The sequence below is a fragment of the Vombatus ursinus genome, unplaced genomic scaffold (genome assembly GCF_900497805.2).
Source record: "Vombatus ursinus unplaced genomic scaffold, bare-nosed wombat genome assembly UNPS02014322.1, whole genome shotgun sequence".
NCBI classification, from domain to species: Eukaryota; Metazoa; Chordata; class Mammalia; order Diprotodontia; family Vombatidae; genus Vombatus; species Vombatus ursinus.
The window spans coordinates 158,288-180,188 of NW_020954100.1; the positions used below are offsets into that span (position 1 = coordinate 158,288).

At 38.9% G+C, this 21,901-nt stretch overlaps 1 protein-coding gene across 2 annotated transcripts in view; it reads left to right on the forward strand.

Annotated features, from left to right (window-relative positions):
- LOC114042249 (probable small intestine urate exporter) overlaps window positions 1–20,803 on the forward strand; it is a 55,717-nt gene extending 34,914 nt beyond the window's left edge. For both annotated transcript variants that reach the window (XM_027860907.1, XM_027860908.1), the window contains 9 exons: window positions 3,040–3,273; window positions 3,362–3,449; window positions 3,737–3,823; window positions 10,800–10,918; window positions 13,569–13,730; window positions 14,120–14,252; window positions 14,362–14,503; window positions 19,429–19,519; window positions 20,487–20,803. In XM_027860907.1, the coding sequence (XP_027716708.1) occupies window positions 3,040–3,273; window positions 3,362–3,449; window positions 3,737–3,823; window positions 10,800–10,918; window positions 13,569–13,730; window positions 14,120–14,252; window positions 14,362–14,503; window positions 19,429–19,519; window positions 20,487–20,621 (1,191 nt within the window). In that variant the 3' untranslated portion in view covers window positions 20,622–20,803. The remainder of the gene's footprint in view (window positions 1–3,039; window positions 3,274–3,361; window positions 3,450–3,736; window positions 3,824–10,799; window positions 10,919–13,568; window positions 13,731–14,119; window positions 14,253–14,361; window positions 14,504–19,428; window positions 19,520–20,486) is intronic.
- The last annotated feature ends 1,098 nt before the right edge of the window (window positions 20,804–21,901 follow it).

Genomic DNA, 21,901 nt, shown 5'->3' on the forward strand with positions numbered 1-21,901 from the left:
CATGATATCTCATTTAATCTTCAGAACAACTCTGTGAGGTAGATACTACCATTATCCTCATTTTATTGATGAAGAAACTGAGACTGAGACAGGTTAAATGACTTTCTTATGGTGGCATAATAAGTATATAACCAGTAAAGGGCAGAATTGAAATTCTGGCCTTTTTGATTCTAAGTCCAGAAATATATCCACTCTACCCCCTGGCTGCTTATTTGAAAGACTGGTGAAAAGGTAGTTTGCAGTCAGATTTGTCAAAGGCTTTGATTTCAATTAGTAAAGTTTTTTTTTCCTCTAAGCAATGAGGAGCTACGAAATGTTTAGGGTCAGGGTGGTGATATAGTCAAGCCTATCCTTGGAAAAATTATTTGCCATCATTGCAAATGAATTATCAATCAATAAGTCAATAAGCATTTATTAAGCACCAACTGTGTGCCCTGCACTGTGCTGAGTACTGGAGATACAAAGAAAGACAAAAGATAGTCCATGCCCTGAAGAAGCTCACAATCTAATGGGGGAGATAACAAGCAAACAAATGCATACAAACAAGATACAGACTGTATACATGGGAGATAATCAACCAAGCGAAGGAAGTAGAGTTAAGAAGGGTTGGTAAAGGTTTCCTGTAGAAGGCAGGATTTTAGTTGGAACTTAAAATGAGAGAATCCAGGAGGTGGAGATGAAGAGATGGAAAGAACAATTACAAGGCTATTACAATAGTCTAGAGGGGAGGTTGTGAGGGCTGCAATTATGGTAATGGCCATGGGAGTGGAGAGAAATTGATGGATTTGAGAGATAATTTGAAGGTAGGATCCATGAGACTAACAAATTGACTGGATATTAGAAATAAAGGAGAGAGAAGAGACTCCAAGGGAGGCAATAAACTCCAAGTATATGAACTTAGGATAATAGGAGAAAGGCAGTTCACTCAACAGAAATCAGGAGAATTGGAAGAGGGCAGTGAATTTTATGGCAGTGAATTATAATGAATTCTGTTGAGGTTGAAATATCAAGGAGACAACAAAGAGATATCTAGCATGTAACTGATGCTGTGAGACTTAAGTTCAAGAGAGAGATACAGATTTGGGAGTCACAATGGTACTTGAAATCATGATGAGATGAGATCATTAAAGGAGAGAGTTGAGAGAGAAGAGGACCCGAGGGAGAATTGTGGGGAGCACAGTGTGTATTGCTATAGTAAGGATATGGCATATGAGGTCACAGAATAGGAGAATTGAGAAAAGGTCACTGAGCAGCAGAACCAAAATGATGGAGTGAAAGGAAGAATTTTTATCCTACCTCACCTCCCACACAAAGATGTAGAGAAAGCACCAGACTAAATTCTGATTGGAATAGCCTAGGAGACGTCACAGTGAATTGGTGACAGGGAGCATTACAGCGCTCAGGGATAAAAAGAAGACTGAGGCAGGGAGCAAGAACAGGAAGCAAAGAGGCAAAAAGAGATCTCAGGGTATCCCTGAGCAATCACTGCTTTCAAGAATAGGTTGGGGCTGCTGGGTGGCGCAGGTGATAGAGCACTGACCCTGGAGTCAGGAGGACCTGAGTTCAAATCTGGCCTCAGACACTTGACACTTACTAGATGTGTGACTCTGGGCAAGTCACTTAACCCCATTGCCAACCCACCCCCCAAAAAAAGAATAGGTACCATCTGGCAGCTGTCATCCACCCATTTCTGGATCATGGATCCAGAATAGAGAGGCGTGGTTGTAAACATTGGGCCCTAGTTACGTATTGAGCATGGAACAAGTTCTGGGAGGCAAACAGTAGATGTTTGGCTCTGATGCCAGGAGCAGAGTACAGTATCACAGATCAAAGGGGAGCCAGTGGTTTAATTGCTGTAAACCTGCAAAGCCTCCTTTGGGCCAATAGTGGCTGAAGCAAGTAGCAGTCTACTGAAACTCCCAATCAGGAAAAACAGTAGACCCAAATATGGGTCACTAACTTGGAGAATTCAAACCAGTAAAGCAGTGATCACACCACTTTGGAAGGCACTGAAAGCTTGCAGGCCAATAACCTGAGCTGTCAAAGAACATACATAATCACTACCCTGACCCTAAACATTTAGTGAGTCCTCATTGCTTAGGGGGAAAAAAACATAAATGGGCAGAAGCTCAGGCTAGATATCTCTACAGAAATGTGCAGAGCACTTTGGAACTATGCCCAAAGGGCTATAAAACCATGCATACCCTGTGACCTAGCAATACCACTTTTATATCTATATCAGAAAAGAGATTAAAAAGAAGGAAAAGGACTTATATGTACAAAAGTATTAATAGCAGCACTTTCTGGGGGCCAAGAATTAGAAATTGAGGAGATGCCCATCGATTGGGGAATGGCTGAACAAGTTGTGGTACATAATTATGGTGGAATACTATTGTACTATAAGAAATGATGAGGGGGCAACTAGGTGGGCACAGTGGGTAGAGTACCAGCCCTGGATTCAGGAGGACCTGAGTTCAAATCCAGCCTCAGACACATAACACTTACTAGCTGTGTGACCCTGGACAAGTCACTTAACTCTATCGCCTAGTCAAAAAAAAAGAAGAAAAAAGAAATGATGAGCAGGATGCTCTCAGAAAAACCTGGAAAGACTTGCATGGGCTAATGCAAAATGAAATGTACTGTGTACAAAGTAACAATATTGTGAGATGATCAGCTGTGAATGGCTTAGCTAATCTCAGTAATTCTGAAGGACTTATGAAAAAAGCTATCCATCTCCAGAGAAAGAACTGATGGTGTCTGAATACAGATTGAAGCACACTTTTGTTTAATTTATTTTTCTTGAGTTTTTTTCGGTCTGTGTTTTTCTTTCACAACATGACTATTATGGAAATGTTTTGCATGATTATACATCTATAACCTATATTGAATTGCTTGCCTTCTCAATGGGAGGGAAGAAGGGAGAGAATTTGGAACTCAAAGTTTTAAAAATGAATGTTAAAAATGGTTTTTATATGTAACTTGGAAAAATAAAATATTAAGCAAAGGAAAAAAAAGAAATTATATCTCCTTGTCTTGCAGGTCCCTGCATATGACTGGAGTCCGGAAATTCAGGGGATAATTCTCAGTTCCATCACCTATGGTCAAATCATCACATTAACCCCAAGTGGATACTTTGCTGGAGTACTTGGAGCAAGGAAAATCTTCATGATTGGATTGTTCATCTCCTCTGTTCTGAGTTTCTTAATACCGTTAGCAGCAGCTCAAGGAGTGGCTTACATCATTCTGACAAGGACGGCCCAAGGTTTGGCCCAGGTAGTAAGACATGTGCTAAGCCTAACTAGCATCCAGTGCTCTTCAACTTTAGGGATTAAAAAGAAAAATCATGATATCTTCCTTTCAGGGGATGGAACTTGGAGCTTCACCATCTTTCTGGGTGAAATGGGCTCCACCACTGGAACGGAGTCGAATAAGTAGCATTACTTCATCTGGTAAGAAGTCAAAATGGCGGCAGTTGTGTTACATTTCCTTGTCTCTTTGTCACTGTGTCTTCCATTTTTGGTTCACTGAGAAAGCAACTCCTCAAAATAAGACTATAAATAGAAGGAGAATCCTGGATCCTGAATGTTTGTGTTCTTTCCTCTCGATTGGCTTCAATGTTGTGTGACTTTAAAATGCTCATTGTTTGCTTTCACTTTGTCCAATGGGCAACAGTTAACCTAATAATTTTTAACTTCCAATACCATTACTCATAACTTACTTGCTATCATGTATTCAGGTACAATTTTGGGAATCTTCACTGTTCTCCTTGTGGGTGGATTCATCTGTCAATCCTTAGGTTGGCCATACATCTTTTATATCTTTGGTAAGTTATTTCCTCTCAAATCTAAATGTTTCCATTTTTGAAGGAAATACTCCTTTGTGATTGTTTTTAAAAAGCTGACATTCATATAGTACTCACCATGTGCCAAGTACTGTGTTAGGCACTTTACAATTATTATCTCATTTAATTCACGCAACCCTGAGAGATAGGTGCTATTATTATCCCCATTTTATAGATGAGGAAACTCAGGCAAACAGAGTGTGACTTGCCCAAGGTCACATAGCTAATAAGGGTCTGAGGCTAGATTTGAAGTCCAGTCTTCCAGACTCTAGGTCTGACACTCTAACTAACCTCTGTGCCACCTAGCTAATATCCAGGGTTATCCCACATAAAAAGTTAACATATCATTGAAGATAAAAATACAAACTTGTAAAATGTCTTGTTTAATCTTGTTATATAAATGAGGGAACTGAGACTCAGAAAGATAAAGTGGATTTGTTCCACCTTTCCACAGAAAGACTTTAGAGGTAGAATGGGGACAAAAATCTCAATCTGCTGACTATTGGTCCAGTGCTCTTTCTATCATCAGTGACTTATCTATTTTTTAAATCTGCCTGCAAGATTAAATCACTACCAATTCTACAAACCTAGCATTCCATCTACTGCCCCTATACATCCACACCAACTGTACCCTAAGGTTGAAAAGGACATTTACCTCATGCCTGTCAAAATGCTTTTCTCCCTTTATCTCAGGTCAGATGTCATGTCCTCCATGAAGCCTTCTTTGACTCCTTCTCCCCCTTCCAAATTTTTATAATTGTATTGTATTCCCCCACATGAATGTAAACTCCATGAGAGTAGGGACTGTTTAATTTTGTCTCTGTATTGACACAACCTAACCTGGTGCTTTGTACATGATAGGTGTTTAAAGAATATGTGTTAAATTAAATGGAATTGAAAGTCACTTATCAAAGCTATGGAGCTACTTGCCCTCTCCTTATAGTCTTCTTGGCTGCTATCTATGGAGAAGAAACCCCCTCTCAACCTGTTACCATATGTTATTCATTATTGGCTTACTATGTGTAGGATTTGTGATTTTGTACATGATGGAAAATTCCATTTTGGAAATTCCCTACACCAGAGCTGATCATAGTCCATCAATAACTTTGTTCATAAGTTATGTGCCTAAGGCATACAGGAATTAAGTAATTTGCCCATGGTGGCATAGCAACTAAGTGTAGGTGGTAAGATTTGAACCCAAGTTTTCCTGATTCAAAGGTGAACACTCTATCCACCATGCTATCCAATATTAATTACCATATAGAAATCCATACCAGCTGAACTCTCCATCACTACTGAGGACATGAATAAATTGGGGCAATTAACTAAGAAGCACGAGGAGGTGCTGCTGATGAAATGTGCAAAAGCACAGTCTCTACTCTGATATTACATGACTCAAGGACTGGAGGTGTCTTTCACCCATATGACTTAACTATCCACCATTACACCTGTGATTCAGAATAATCACATATGTTATGACTATCACCTTCATTTTCTCTCTCTCTCTCTTTCTCTCTCTCTCTCTCTCTCTCTCACACACACACACACACCATATATATATACATATACATATACATATACATTTACATATACATATACATATACATAGTCTTTTGTCTGAGTTACAGAACCTCATTACCTGCTTATTACACATCACCATAGGCATAAAACCAACATGTCCCAAACAAAACTTATTATCTTCTTCCCAAGATCCATTCCTATTTCTAAATTCACTATTTCTGTCTAATGTGCTACTATACTTCTCTTCATTCAGGCTTGCAGCTTTAAAGTCATTCCTGGATCTGTCTCTCCTTCATGTCCCATATCCAATCAGTTGCTAACTATTGCCAATTGATTAACTCAGGCAGGCAATAGACAGTAAGTACTTGCTATATGCCAGATACTGTGCTAAGTTCTGGGTATGTAAACAAAGGTTAAAGGCAGTCCTTGCCCTCAAGGATGGCAGTTGGGTAGCACAATGGATAGAGTGCTAGGCCTAATCAAGAAGACTCATCTTCCTGAGTTCAAATTTGGCCTCAGACACTTACTAGCTGTGTGATCCTAGGCAAGTCACTTAATCCTGTTTGCCTTAATAAATGAGCTAGAGAAGGAAATGGCAAACCACTGTAGTATCTTTGCCAAGAAGACCCCAAATGGGGTCATGAAAAGCCAGATATGACTGAAACAACTGAACGACAACAGTCCTCATGGGGCCCATAATCTAATGGGGAAACAATAAGCAAATAAATTTGTACAAACAAGCTAGATACAGGATAAATATGAAACAATTAACAGAGAGAAGGCACTAGAACTAAGAGTGGTTGGGATGAGATTTTAGTTGGGACTTGAAAGAAGCCTGGAAAGCCAGGAGACAGAGGAGGAGGGAGACCATTCCAGGTACAAGGTACCACCAAAAAAATGCCTGAAGTCAAGAGATTGAATGTTTGGTTCATGGGACAACAAGCAGGCCAATGTCACATTATCAATGAGTACCTGGTGGGAAGAAAGGTTTAAAAAGACCAGAAAAGTTGGTGGGGAGAGGGGTAGATTATGAAGAGCTTTGAATGCCAAATAGAGAGTTTTATATTTGATCCTGAAAGTTATAGGATGTCACCAGAGTTTTGTGTGTGTGTGTGTGTGTGTGTGTGTGTGTGCATGTGTGTGTATGACATTGTTGAACCTACATTTAGGAAAAACACTTTGGCAGCTTAATGGAGGATGGATTGTAATGGGGAGAGATTTGCAGCAGGTCTACCTACCAGCAGGCTAGTGCAATAGGCCAGGCACAGTAATAAGGTAATGAGGGTCTACACCAGGATGGTTGCAGTATTAGAGGAGAGGAGTGCATATTCAAGAGATATTGCAATGGTGAAATTGACAGGCCTTGGTAACAGATAGATATGAAGCAGGGGTGAGAGATGGTGAGGAGTCAAGGAGGACACTTAGGTTGTAAGCCTGGGGGACTGGGAGGATGGTGGTGTTTTCTACAATTATAAAAAAAAGTTTGAAAAGGGGATGGGTTTAGGAGAAAAGATAATGAGTTCAGTTTTGTGTATGTTGAGTTTAAGGTGTCTAGTTTGAGATATCCATTTTGAGATGTTTGAAAGACAGTAGGAGATGCAAGATTTCAAGTCAGCAAATAGGTTAGGGGAGGAGATGTGGATTTAAGAATCTGAACAGACATGATACTTAAATTCATGAGATCTGATGAGATCACACAATGAAGTAGTATAGAAAGAGAAGAGAAGACCCAAAATAGTACCCTAGGATACCTAAGGTTAGAGGGCATGACTTAGATGAAGATCCAGCAAAGGAGACCAAAAAAGATTGGTCTAATAGGTAGGAGAATCAGGAGAATGTGGTGCCTTAAAATCCTAGAGAGATATTTTCTGCATTTTAAAATTTTGAGTGGAATGTCTCGTTATCTTTTCTTCTGTGTTTTTTTTGCTAGTATTATATAGGAATGGTGATGATTTTTGTCGATGTATTTTGTATCTTGCCAGCTTGCTGAAGCTATTAATTATCTCAATTAGTTTCTCCACTGCTTCTCTAGGGTTTTCTAAGTGCACCATCATTTCATCATATGGATAGTTTGGCTCTTCTTTGTTAAGATGTATACCTTTACTTTTGTTTTCTTGTCTTACTGCTATAGATGCCATTTCTAGAATCATATCAAATAATGATGGGGACAGGGATACCCTTCCTTTACCCTCTAGTTGTACTGGGAAAGCTCATAAAGTTTCTTCACTGCAAACAGTGCTAGCTCTTGGTTTTTAATATATATATTTTTAATCTTATTAAAAGGTGCCATTTCATACCTATGTATTTTAAAGTTTTTGATCTAACTGTGCACTGCATTTTGTCAAAGGACTTTCTTTCTGAATCAACTGAAATAATCATGTAACTTTACCTTTGTTATATATATGATTTCTCATGTTACTTTTTCTTCTTATATTGAACCATCTTTGCATTCCCAGTACCTGGGATTTTGGCCACATCTCTGCTAGAGTTTTTCCTTTAATAATAACTTCCAGTGGTTTGAGTAATTGCTATTTCCAGGACTTTTTGAGGACAGGCTTCCAGACAAACTTCTGCTTCACTCCCCTGCCAGGAAAACTAATGGGATCTGATAGGAAGTGGTAGTTAAAGTTGACTCACCCAGTACATGCCACTCTCATTTTGTCCCTCAGAGGACCTTGCTGCTCTAGCCAGTCTGGATTGCCTGCCCCACAGGTAACATTTGGCTGGCATTGGTGGTGGCAGTAGCTGGGATTATAGAGCCATTTTTCTTATATGTTGCTTTCCTAGATAACGTCTGAAGGGGATAATTGGTAACAGAGCTAGTGGTCTGGGCGGGGACTCTGCTATTCCAAGAACTTTTGGGCTTATCTGTCCACCAATAACAGTAGATACTAGTGGTGTTTGGGATAGAAGGGAAACAGTCAGTTATTACATATTATTCACCCTGACACACTCAATATTCCAGTCAAATTCGCCTACTATTGGTGCTCCAAATATGGCTTATTCCCCATTCCTGGAATGAACTTCTTCACATCAACCTCTTAGAATCCTTAGCCTCCTTCAAGGCTCTGTTCTTGTGTCACTTTCTAGATGAGGCCACTCCTGATTTGTTCAATTCTTAATAACCCCTCCTGAAATGATTTTGATGCATTTTATATCGACTTTTCTGTGAATATCATCATTTCCTACAGTAGAATGTAAACTCCTTGCATACAAGGACTGCTTCATTTTTCTCTTTGTAATTTTAATTCTGGGCACAGTACCTTACATATATATTAACTATTTAGTAAATAATTATTGGATGAATGGGTGACCCATGAATCTCTGTTTTGTTCTGTGTCATTTAATAGTATTATAAGTGACTTAGGAAAAAATCAGGACTGCATTCTTATTCCATTGTTATGTTGACACAGAATGGGGAGGTATAGCTAACACACTAGATGGCAGTTGGCATCCAAAAATATCTTGACAGGCTGGAACACTGGGTTGCATCTAAAAAGATGAATGAATGGAAATAAAATCTATTATTTTAGTTTTTTTTGTCAGCTTTATGAGCACAAGATGGGGGAAGGGTTCTTAGATAATAGTTTGCCTGAAAAATAGATCTTGGGGTTTTGTTGGACTACAACCTCCATATACATCCATATAATGGTATGGCAACTTAAGAAACTAATACAGTTCTAGGCTACATTAAGAGAGAATATGGACCATACTGTGGCCTCTTTAGACCATGTTCAGACTATTCTTTTGGGGGCAACTTATTTTGAGAGGACTAAGACACTTAGTATTCTAGAGCTTATCTAGAGGACAGCAATAAGGACAATGAACATCTCAAATTTATGCCCTATGAGAATCAGTTGAAGGGACTGGAATTTGAAGAGAGGCTCGGGATGGACACGATAGTGTGGTGGGTGGTAGTGGGTGTTGGGTAAACTGTGCTGACTCCATCTTATGACTCAATTCTGGATCTAGCTCAGTTTCCTTTCTATTTAATTATGGGTCTAGTCCAATTTCTGTCTTGTGAAAACTTTATTCAATGGTGGGAATTGCAAAAAAAAAAATTATTGTGTTGTTTGAACCTAGTCCTAAAAGGCTGGGAAACTGTACCATGTCTGTCTGCTGCTTAGAGACCCTTAACTAAGCACCTAGGTTATCCTTACCAGAAACCCAGTCAGGTCTAAATATTGATGCAAGGAGTTTTCTCACAATTATACATCTCAAGCAACCCATACTTCTTATCTTAAAACTGGCGCTGTACTGACGAATCAGTTATTATTTCCATGTTCCTTTGATTGTTTACAGATACTTGGAGGGGTCAGAGTGGGACATCTCTTTTTCTGATTTCAGGGAATCCAACCCGTTTGTTCTCCCCCTCTCAACTTGAAAAGTCCCTAATCTTTCCTCCAGTCAGAAATCAGATTACTTAATTTTGTATCCTGATTGTCTTCTTTTAATTAATTGGTAGTGTTTAATTAGTTGTTTTTAAGGTACAGAAATCTGTCTCTCTCTGTATTCCAGGTCAAGTGCCAAAGCTGAGGAGGGCTACTGGTCCTGATTTATTAGGCAGTTGGCCTGCATTGCTTAATAAATCAACATGCTCAGAAGCTCGAACCTCTGGTTCCTCAGTCATTCCATCTTTCATACCATAGTAGTAATCTTTCAATATTTGAAAGGTTGTATCTTGGAAGATAGATTGGGTGTGCTCAGCTTGACCCTCAAAGGCAGAACTAGGAGCAATGACTGAAATGTGCAAAAACATGAACTTAGAGATATAAGGAAAACTTGCAAACATTTAGAAATATCAAAAAACAGAATGGACTGATTCAGGCAGTAGTGTGTTCCCTGATACTACAATTCTTCAGTCAAATGGTAGATAACCACTATTCCTTCATATGTAGATAGAATTCCTTTGCAGGTAGGAATTGAACTGTATTACTTATGAGGTCCCATCAGATTCAGAAATTTTTTGACTCTGATTCTGTGGGATTCCATAAGTCTCAGACTTAAAGACAGAAGTCTATATTCAGAAAAGGAAGAGATGGTGGTTAGAAAGTTGAGATGATAAAGTGGGTTTGGGGGAGAAATGAACAACAAAATACATAAAATGGGTCCATAAGGAGTGAAGGAAATTCTGAACATTGAGGCTATTATATAAAATATAGAGACAGATGTTGGTGATAAAGATATAGATGAAGATGTTGATATAAATTAATATAAAGCTATTGATATACATATAGAGATAAATATTAATGTTGATATGGATTATATAGAGATGATATAGATACAGATATGGAATACATATACATACACATATATATAAACAAATATTATAAAGAGAGAGAGAGAGAGAGAGAGAGAAACTGAACTAGACAAAGATGGGGCAGAATCATATCAGAGGGCAAAATCATCAACATTAACTTTTTATTGTTTTTCCTAGGAGGAATTGGCTGTGTCTGCTGTGTTATTTGGTTTTCTCTAGTTTATGATGATCCTATAAATCATCCCTATATAAGTGAGAGTGAAAAGGAATATATCACTTTTTCATTGGCTGGAGAGGTATGTTAATAAAAGCAGCTAACATTTATATTGTGCTAAATTGTTTACAGGCTTTATAGTAGCAGAAACTGTCCCATTGGGGACCCAACTAGAAATGGCCAGTTGGGCAACATGGCTCTCTCTCTCTCTCTCTGTCTCTCTCTCTCTGTCTCTCTCTTTCTCTTCCTTCCTTTCTTTGTTTCTTCATAGGGTATCATACCCTTACCTGTGGGTGCTCTGCCCAAAAGAATGTAAGATTTAATCCCTGAAACCACACAATGTATCTTGGAGTTTGTGGGCTAGATTTTTTTCTTAAGGACTAGGCCTTAAACCCAAATCACTCTGGCTCTCACTGATTAGCCAATAGCTCCCAGGCCAAGTTCTACGTGGTCATAGTTTGATTGGATCAGAGTGAATATAAATAGCAATTGTTTCTATTTTCGCCAGAAACCTGGAGGGTCTTCCCCTCCCAGGGTCTGGTTTTTGTTTTTGTTTTTTTTTTTTTTGACTAGGTAAAGAGGCCATTCTCTGACTCATTTCTTACCTAATCCTTAATCACTGAATGGGCATTGCTTCAGTCAAACTGAGACCTGTTAAAGATCTTAGCTTAAAGGTCTCATGATGGAAAATCTTATCCACATCCAAAGAAAGAACTATGGAGTTTGAATTCAGATTGAAGAATACTATTTGATCTTTTTTTTTTTCTTGTGTTGTGTTTTGTTTCCTCTTTCTGGTGGTTCCTCCTATTGGTTCTAATTCTTCCTTACAACATCAGTAATGTGAAAATATGTTTAATAGGAATGCATATGTATAGCCTATATCAGACTACGTGCCATCTTAAGAAGGGAGAGGGGAGGGAGGGAGAGAAAAAATTTAAACTCAAAAGTTTATGGAAGTGATTGTTGATAAATCAAAATAAATTAATAAAAAAAAAGAAAAAAAAAGATCTTAGCTTAAAAAGGTCAGCAGGGGTGGGGAACCTGAGGCCTCAAGGCCAAATGTGGTCTTCTAGGTTCTTGGGTACAGCCTTTTGACTGAGTCCAAGTTTTACAGAATAAGTTCTTTTATTAAGGGGATTTGTTCTGGGAATTTTGGATTCAGTCAAAGGGCCACACTTGAGGACTTAGAGGGCCACATGTGACCTTGAAACTACAGGTACCTCACCCCTTGGTCAAGGTCTCCCACTGCACCCAGGGTCATCTCCAGTCATCCTGATCTGTATCTTGCCACTGGACCCAGATGGTTCTGGAGGAGAAAGTGAGGCTGGTGACTCTGCAAAGCCCTCCCTCACTTAAATCCAATTCACGTGCATGTCAAGGTGTCACCTCCCTGATGTCATGTTTCTCTTCGAGAATGAAGGGCAAACAATTGTTTACAAAGTACCTTACATATTAAACCACCAACTGGCACTGCCATCCCATTCACCATAAGAACTGGGCATGAGTAGTCTCATATTCACCTGATGATGTGCTCAGATTTAAAATGACTTGGTTCCTACTTTGGACATTGGGCATACACTCTCAGGAAAAAACTCTCATGCAGAAAGAAGCTCCTTCTGTCTCTTTTCCTTTCTGCCAGCCTGTTCTATTTAGGCCATGCTTCCTGGCTCTCCTGCATCACTGCTCACCTCACCAGCTGACTCTACCTAGCAGCACCATAGTCCTCTTAGGGTATCTTACTACTTTAGCCAGATAGTCCCTCTCGATCCCTAACACAATCTTGATTTCTCAGTCCTTAAAATCCTTTCTCTCCCTCTCCTTTTTCAAAGCTTATGTAATATCTGATGGCTATCCCTCAGAAACTATTATTGTACCTTAAAGAGCCAAGTAAACTATTGAAAAACAGTCTAAGTTGTCTTTCTCATCATCCCAGCCCCTACCCTTTACCTATAAAGCTCTTTTCTTTGTGTCTTGGCTTTATGCATCTCTAACCTAAAATATGGTGCCACACTCATCAGCTGGCAGCATAGATATAACTCCCCTGAAAAAATGATCTCACCTGTTTCCTTAACTCTGTGACTTAGGTAGTACAGTCATTATCATCCCTATCGTAATACCAAAAACAAAAACAACACAGTTACCCAGAAAGGTGACGGACTCACCCCAGGTCACAAAGCTAATAAATGGTATGATTAAGAATCAAACCTAGGCCTCTTGATTCTTAATCCAGCGCCCTTTCCAAAAGAGGATGCCACTAGATTTCCAGACTGTTGCTTCTACCTTGTATTTGTGTTTTGATTTCTCAGAAGCAGGGCTTTAATCAGCACAGAGCAAATGGAGCTCTGACCATCATGGGCAGGCAAAAGAAAGAGAGAATTCTTCATCCTAGCAATGACCACCATCCTTGCACTTTGCCTTATAGTCCTCTGCACTGTTGGTACAACCGTGCTTGGGCTTCCTCAGCTAAAATCCTATCACTATAGCACTTAGCTTCTTAGTGTAAGGGTTAGACTATGAAAGACAGCATGTGTCGTTTCCCCGTATAACTACATTTCAATGGGACTGCCCAGTGCCTTCCCCTCCCCATCTCTAATAGCATTTTTCCTGGTCACAAATATTCCTAGTAACAGTTCTGGTCAGAAGTGGTGAGTGGTAGCATGAGCACTTTGCTTCAAACCAAACTTCCTCCCATAGGCTTAGTTCTCTGTGCTAACTGTTGCATTTCATTTTAGAACAGCTCCCCCAGTTGGTCGTTGCCCGTCAGTGCCATGATCAGATCCCTCCCACTGTGGGCTATTATAATCACTGGTTTTTGCCGATTCTGGTTAGTCACCAACCTGACGATATCACTGCCACTACTGATAAACATTATGTTTGATTTTGACATCAAAAATGTGAGTAGATGATCCCTGCTTTTTTTTTTTTTTGTGAATGCCTTATTCAATTCTCAGTTACTTTCTATGAAACTGATAAGACTGTCATGGGAACCAAACAATCCTAGAATTATGGAGTGAGAAAGAACCTTAGACATCATTTAGTCCGGCACTCTCATTTAAAATATGAGGAAATTGAGGCAGGTAGGCATGGGTGGTATGGAAGCTTGCTGGATTAGGGGTATTTAACCAAACAAAGATGGGTGCAAAAAAGTAAGTCTGGGTGAGCCAAATACAAGACTTGTCAACTTCATAATTTAACCCAGAGACAATCGTTGTGAGTGGTCTAGGCAATGAAGTATCTTGTTTCTGGTACCCATGTCATCCTTGCACACTTCTTCTCTTCACAGAATGGGATTCTGAGTGCACTGCCTTCTATTGCTGCGTGGATCTGTATTACCTTAGGAAGTCAAATGGCAGATTTCCTCTTGTCCAAGAAGATTCTGAGTCTAGTGGTGGTTAGGAAACTCTTCACAGTTCTGGGTGAGGACATTTCCGTGTGAGCAGTCAGCACTAGTGCATTTCTTACAGTAGACCTCAAAATTTTCCCAACAACGTGTCCATGGTTTTTTTGTGTGTCCTTGCTCCCCAGGAATGCTTCTCCCATCAGTATTCATCACAGCTGTGCCATACGTCAGTTCCATCACTGCTATTACCTTATTGATGCTCTCTATGGGAATAAGCTGCCTGTGTTACTCTGGATTCATGATTAATTCCCTAGATATCGCTCCCAGGTAGGGCTCCTGGCCTCTTCTCCTCTCCCTTATGCACTGTGGGGTAGTGGAAAGAGCACTGGTCCTGGAGCTAGAAAACCTGGCTACAAATCCTAGCTGTTATGTTTAGTATGTGATCTTGGAAAAAGTCCCAACTTCTTTAAGTCTTAGTTTCCAAATCTGTGGAATGGGGTGATTACTACCTAATTCATTGGATTATTATAAGGAAAGGACTTTGTAAACCAGTGGTGTCAAACTAAAAAAAAAAAAAAGAGGGACCAATAAACCACATGCAAGGATTCCTGTGGACTGCATACAGAAAAAAACCCCATTTTAACATTATTTATTTTTATTATATTTTATTTATCCCATTAAATATTCCCCAATTACATTTTAATCTGGTTCAGCCCACATTTGGGAGTGATGTGGGTCACATATGACCTGTGGGCCATATGTTTGATACCACTGTTATAATCTATAAATTGCTATGTAAATGTGACTTACTGTTACTATTATCCTTTTCCTAAAGGCATTTTCTTCCACTAAGGCCCTGTTCTGATGCTGCATAGTCCTGTGGAGGTGACATGTAGTTCTCAACTGCAATGGTAGCAGATCATATCTTAACATCTAGCTTTTCCTGACAATTTAGAAAGTCTTTAAGTGCAGAATTGGTGATGGAGACTGTGTCCATTGCTCCAGGATCAGCCTTTCTAAATGCAATTTACCAGTTACCAGGTACACAACAAGGCAATTCGTTTTTTGGCTACCTCTATTCTCAAAGACGATCTAATGAGCTACAGGAAGGATTTTAATCTGCATTTGTGGAGGGAATGAATACTCACACATGAAACTCCAGGTGTTTGAGATAATAAACTAATAAGCTCTTCAAAACTCATTAAGCCTTACCCCTAATGCAACTTTGCCCCTTACTGTAATAATTCTCAGATATATGTGCCACACGATCTGAGGCAGATGCCTAGATGATCAGATTTGCTCCCATTTGTTTTGGGTCTGCCGATCATTTCAATAAAGTAGAAGCAGACCACCCATAAAGTTGAAGTTGATAGGGATAAGTGCTATGGAAACAGAGCTGCCAACAGGATGTCTATCTTTCAGTTGAGTCTAAATGACTGGCGCCTGCTCACCCATTTCCAGAAATCATTAAATGAACCAGCAAATGGTTTCTAACCACTTGATGATTTTCATCTCTTTGTACCCAACCACAATTTGCCAAAGTTAATTAGTGTATTGGCATCGATTCTTGTCAGCCTTATAGTATCAACCAGTATCATTCCTATTTTAATCACAGCAGACAAAATAGAGGAAGGGGCAGAAATTACTGATGTGGGCTCAAGATATCATTATTGCCAAGCTATTGGAGATGAGGATTTTGATAAGTGGGATAATATTCTTGATATCCTTGGAAAGTGCTAAATATCTTGTATCTGATGATTTAAAAACACCTGCCACTTGAATAAGGACCAAAGGAATAGTTGATGCCTTTGGACAAAAGTAATTTTATATGACCCTAATGCTTACTTTTTTGTATTAGTGCATACACATGGATATGCACATGTACACATATATAGTATGTCTATATAGTAAATATATGTGTATATATGTGAATATACTTACAGTTTGTATCTATATATATAATTTGTATGTGTACATATATCACATATGTATATGTATGTATGCATACATCCATGTGTGTGTGGGACCCTCCAATAGAATGTAAGTTCCTCAAGAGAAGAGACAGTTTTCACATTTTCCTCTTATATCCCCAGAATCTAGTACAGTACTGCCTAGCCTGTGGCAGGTGTTTAATAAATGTTTGTCTAGTTGAATTGATCCTGGATTGAAAGTCTACTGCCTACCAGGACCATAGAACCCATAGGGCATTGATCTATAAAAATGGGGGACCTCATAGCTTCATTATTTGCTGTGTGAGTTTAATGTGCTTTACTCAGGATACAGAGCTTGTGTTGTGGACCCAGAAGAAGAGTTGGATTGCCACCTGTGGTCTCCTAAAGGGTGGAAATCTAATTTGATGCCTCCTTGGTTCAAATGTGCTACTGTATCACAGTGTTCCCTGGAAGGTTGATATGTATTGAGCCATGTACTATATGATTACTGTCTACCCGTCCCATGTAGAAGAGGTTAAAACTCATTTTGCTCCTTAGAAGAGATTGACTTCTATAAGTTACTGCTGACATCATTTTTTCCCAGCGACCATATTCAAATAATCAAATAAATTTGTGATTTCTTTGAGCCAGTGATACAGATCAAAGCTCAACTATGTCTGCCCATCTTGTGAAACTGCCTTCCATATCCTCCTAGGGGTTCACGACAGGGGGTCCACCCTGGTGCTCGAGCCCATCCTAGCTTTCTCTTGACAGTGGCAGGGTACCAGTGTAGGACTCAAGTTGTACAGCTCTCATCCCTCAACTTCACTACTCCTCCAGATCATCTTCTCTTCCCATCATAGATTTCCTTGATGACAACTTTTGCTCTTCTCCTTTAAAATTCCTCATAGCTTATATGTTGCAGATGGTTCACACCCACAATACACCTATCCATTATCTTTTCATGATATTAATTTTTAAATCTTTGGAGATTATTGTATTTCATGTATTGCAGCTCAACAGCAAAATTTGTACAATGTTGCTATCAAAAAGATAGTCATTTGTTTCTATGAGAAGCTTGGGGTCATTAAAAGAGCCTTGCCACATCCTAAAGATAATTCAACCCACTTTCCTGCTCCTGTTCAACTTTTGTTCCAATTTGTTGTTCACTTATACTTTCTGATCCATATAAACAAACTATTGAATAAGCTCTATGACATTCCCATCCAACTATATGTCATAATGTTGGCACTAGATATTCTTCATCTGCTTGGTCTTTCCTGTGAGGATGGTTAGGCCAAACTATTTGGAGCAGTTATAGAACTCTTTGAGGAAGTTCTGAAATGTGCTAGGACTTAATGCAACCAGCATAATATCATTTGCAAACAAAAGCTTCTGAAGAATCTCAAAATCCATACAGAAACTCTCTTCAAGTGGGACTTTGCACTACTGTGAACATTTTTGACTTTATGTGTCTCCAGATGTTTATCAGGTGAAGATCAGAAGGGCATTGAACAGGGCTCTTCATTGTATTGAAGCTACCTAGTATCACAGTGTATGTCGGCTTAATCTGAAAATGTCTTATCATGTTCTAAATAGAATTTCCCTACTTTTTCATCCTCAGCAATTGATATTGGTGAAGAAACTTCAACACTTCAATTATTTGCATGGTGGTCTTTTGGCAGATACTCCTCAGTATTGTAATACAAGATCACCAGATATCCCAAGAAACGATTATATTAGTTGTTGCCTTTGGGCATGCAATAGATCTACTTTGCCAATTCCTTTCTTTATCTTTTTTTTTTTTTTAGGTAATTGGGGTTAAGTGACTTGCCCAGGGTCACACAGCTAGTAAGTGTCAAGTGTCTGGTCTGAGGCCGGACTTGAACTCAGGTCCTCCTGACTTCAGGGCCGGTGCTCTGTCCACTGCACCACGTAGTTACTCCCCTTTCTTTATCTTTCCATGGAGTACCTGTGACTCATCCTTCTATTTAGCTGTAAAGTCCTTTCTTAAGATTTCATTTATTGGGGCAGCTAGGTGGCACAGTGGATAGAGCTCCAGCCTTGGAGTCAGGAGGACCTGAGTTCACATCCGGTCTCAGATACATAACACTTCCTAGCTGTGTGACCCTGGGCAAGTCACTTAACCCCAACTGTCTCACCAAAAAAAAATAATAATAAGATTTCATTTATTGAAAAAATGTGGATATTGATGTGATTCAACTTTTGGGCAATGTATCCATTGTATTCCCCAAGGTTGGTGTCTCCTGGTGTTGTTTTGTTGTTTTGTTTTGTTTTTAGAAAAAGGAGTTTATGATTTTTAAAAGATATACTACACCTATGTATTCTACAACTCTTAACCTTTCTCATTCCTTCTTCCTGGACTATGCTTTCCTACATATTTCTCACCATCCTCATCTTCCCCCACCTTTGTATTAAAGCCAACTAGTATCAAAGTGTGTGTTGATTGAATTTTAAGGGTCTTACCACAGGTCTTTATAGAATTTCCCTAACTCTTCATCATCAGTAACAAGTGTTGGTACATAAGCTGCAATTATTCATATGGTCTTTTGGCAAATACTTATCAGTACTGCAATACAAGATGATCAGATAGCCTATGGAAAAATATTTTTATGTCCATTTGACCTATAGTAAATGTACTCTGTCAACTCCTTTCTTTGCCTTTCCATGACTCATCTATGACTCAGACTTCCATTTAGCTGCAAAGTCCTTTCTTTGGGTTTCATTTATTAAAAAAATGTCAAGATTTATGTGATTTGACTCCTCTAACAGTATGTCTATTTGTTGTTCATCAGGCCAGCATTTTACATTTGGAGTACTAACAATCAAATTCAAGTTTATACATGGTCCAAAACCGTTGTGATTCTTGCACTTTTTGACCTCTTTCCACCATTCTGTTACAGCAGAAGTGAAAGGGGCTACACAGAGCTTAGAGTCATTTTTTTCTTTATTTAATGGCTTGTGATAGCCAAAAATCACATCACCAAGTGGCCAGGTACTGGCAAAGAGATCCCCATACTTAGCAAAGCTGGTCCTGCTTTCAGTCTGTTGCCACGGTCATACTCAAAACCTTGCCAACATGGTAGAACCTTACAAAGCTTCTCCCTTGCTGCCATAGCCTTGAAGAACCCATAGTCACCTCCATACTGCAATGAGGCATCAGAGTAGGATTTTGTAAAGGCAATGCCCATGTTCTATAAAAATATGTGGGGAATGTGTTGCTGTTCAAATAATAGGTTAATTGCTTATGTCAGGCTAAATGAAAAACCAGTTTAACCTGGCAAAATTTTCTTCTCTCAGGTATGCTAGCTTTCTCATGGGACTTGGAGGAGTTTTTACTATGATACCAGGAATCCTTTCACCCACTGTTACTGGTTATCTCATAAAGCAGGTAAAACATAATCACATTTTTTTTAAAAAAAAGATTTAGACTCTGCCTTGATCAAACATTTTATAGAAAGAAACACAATATGGGAACACAAAATAAACTCCAAACAGTTCTTATCTCAAAATAATTGAATTTTACTTGTCAAGTGAGACCTAGGTGATTAAAAAAAAAAAAAACAACAAAGAGGAGAGGAAGTGTCCAGAGAATGTAGAGTCAATAAAAGGAAAGGAATACAAATTTATATAGCACCTACTATGTGCCAGGCACTATGCTCCATGTTTTTGTTTTTGTTTTTGTTTTTTACAAATATCTCATTTGGTTCTCACAACAATACTCTAAGATAGGTATTGTTATTATCCTCATGTTATAGTTAAGAAAACTGAGGCAAACAGAACTTAAGTGACTTGCCCAGGGTCACACAGCTAATATATGCCCCAGACTAGTTTTGAATGCAGTCCTTCCTGATTTCAGGCCTGGAGCAGCACAGGTAGTGATTTCTTTGGTAGATCCAAACTGTGATTAATTCTGCTCTAATATAGCCTTCACAGGGATCATTTTGCTACTTTTCTTATATCTATGTAACAATGAATTTAATGATCTAAAAGGCAATTAGAATACGAGAGATTTTTTAAATAGCAATCACACCAAAACTTATTTTTAAATAAAAAACAACCTTTTATTTATACTGCTGTCTACATTTCCTAAGAACAACCATGAACTAATATGTAAACACCCAAATAAAACAGAACAAGCTATGATTCCATTATAAATGCCTTTTGCCCCATCCATGTTTTGAGGCTTGTTTTTTTTGCTGCCAATCATTCACTTTCACCATGATGTGCCATGAAAATTCCATAGTAGATCCTATCTACCATGGGACTCTTCTACCTTTTAACTGAAGGGAGAATTTTGGGACTTAGAAGAGTTGAAAATACCTGGAATGATACTAGTGTCAGTTTTATACCCACAGGACTCAGTATCCGGCTGGAAGAACGTGTTCTTGCTGTCAGCTGCAATCAATCTGGCAGGAATGATCATCTATGTCATCTTTGGCCGTGCAGACATCCAGGACTGGGCTAAGGAGGAAAGACTCACCCGCTTCTGAATGTTTCTGAATGCTAAGATGAAGTCAAAAGTTACCTAGACATTTCTAAAGGATTTTCATTTGCTGTCATTTTATTTTTTCAGTCACTTGAACTGATGCATTCTGAATTGCTTTTAGCTCTTTTCCAGTTATTATTTTGAGATGTAAACTGTGTATGCTAAACATACTTTCTAAAGAGTTTATATGCAGCCTGACTTACTAAGGTGGGTTATATATACAGCCTATTTAGATGTCCTAACTGTTTAACTGAACTTTCAGGTGCCCACTCCATAAGGCAGAATTCTACAAATGCCCCAGGAGAATTCATTGATCCGGGAAGGACATGATCTTACAGTAACTGGTGGAAGAATTGTTATTTCCTAAAAGCACTGAATTTACTTCATGACATATTTCATCTTTGTCCCTATGATGTAGTTCTTTATACCTAGATCACTAAAATTACTCATTGGGGCCTTAGTAACTTTTGCATTGGTGTCTTTTCTCACAGGCTCAATTTCTTCCTGACCAGGTTGATTGCAATTAATCTTGTTTTATAGAGGAAATCTGTGAATGTTTTTTTGCCCTTTTTAAAAATTAAGAACACTTAACCACATGCCTAGAGGTAGTAAGGAAATGAACACATCTGGAATGGCTCAATCAGAAATGAGTCATGGCAGGTCTCCAGCATCGCACCAGGAAATAGTTACCAGAGGATACAGAGTCAAGTTTTGGAGACCAAAGCTTGGACTTAAACCCATAGAGTGTAAAAAGTTAAAAGGGATCTATGAGGTCATATAGTGCAGTCCACTCATCTTGCTAATAAGGAAACAGGAAAAAAAGATGAAGCAACTTCACTTTCAGAGAGTCTAGTGGCAAGGGAAGTAGGGAAGATCACTGGATATCAATTGCAAGTTGAAACAAGGTGGGTAAATCTCACTGGTTAATTGAATGAATGGATGAATGAATGAATGAATGAATGAATGAATGAATGAATGAATGAATGAATGAAAAAAGCATTTATTAACCATTTCCTATGTACAAGGTAGGGCAACTGGGTGGTGCAGAGGATAGAGTGCCAGGCCTGGAGTCAGGAAGACTGTCTTCCTGAGTTCAAATCTGGCCTCAGACACTTACAGGCTATGTGACCCTAGGCAAGTCACTTAACCCTGTTTGCCTTAGTTTTCTCATCTATAAAATGAGCTGAAGAAGGAAATGGCAAACCACTCAAGTATCTCTGCCAAGAAAACTCCAGATGAAGAGTTGGACGCAACTGAAGCAACAAAATCACAATGTATCAGGTA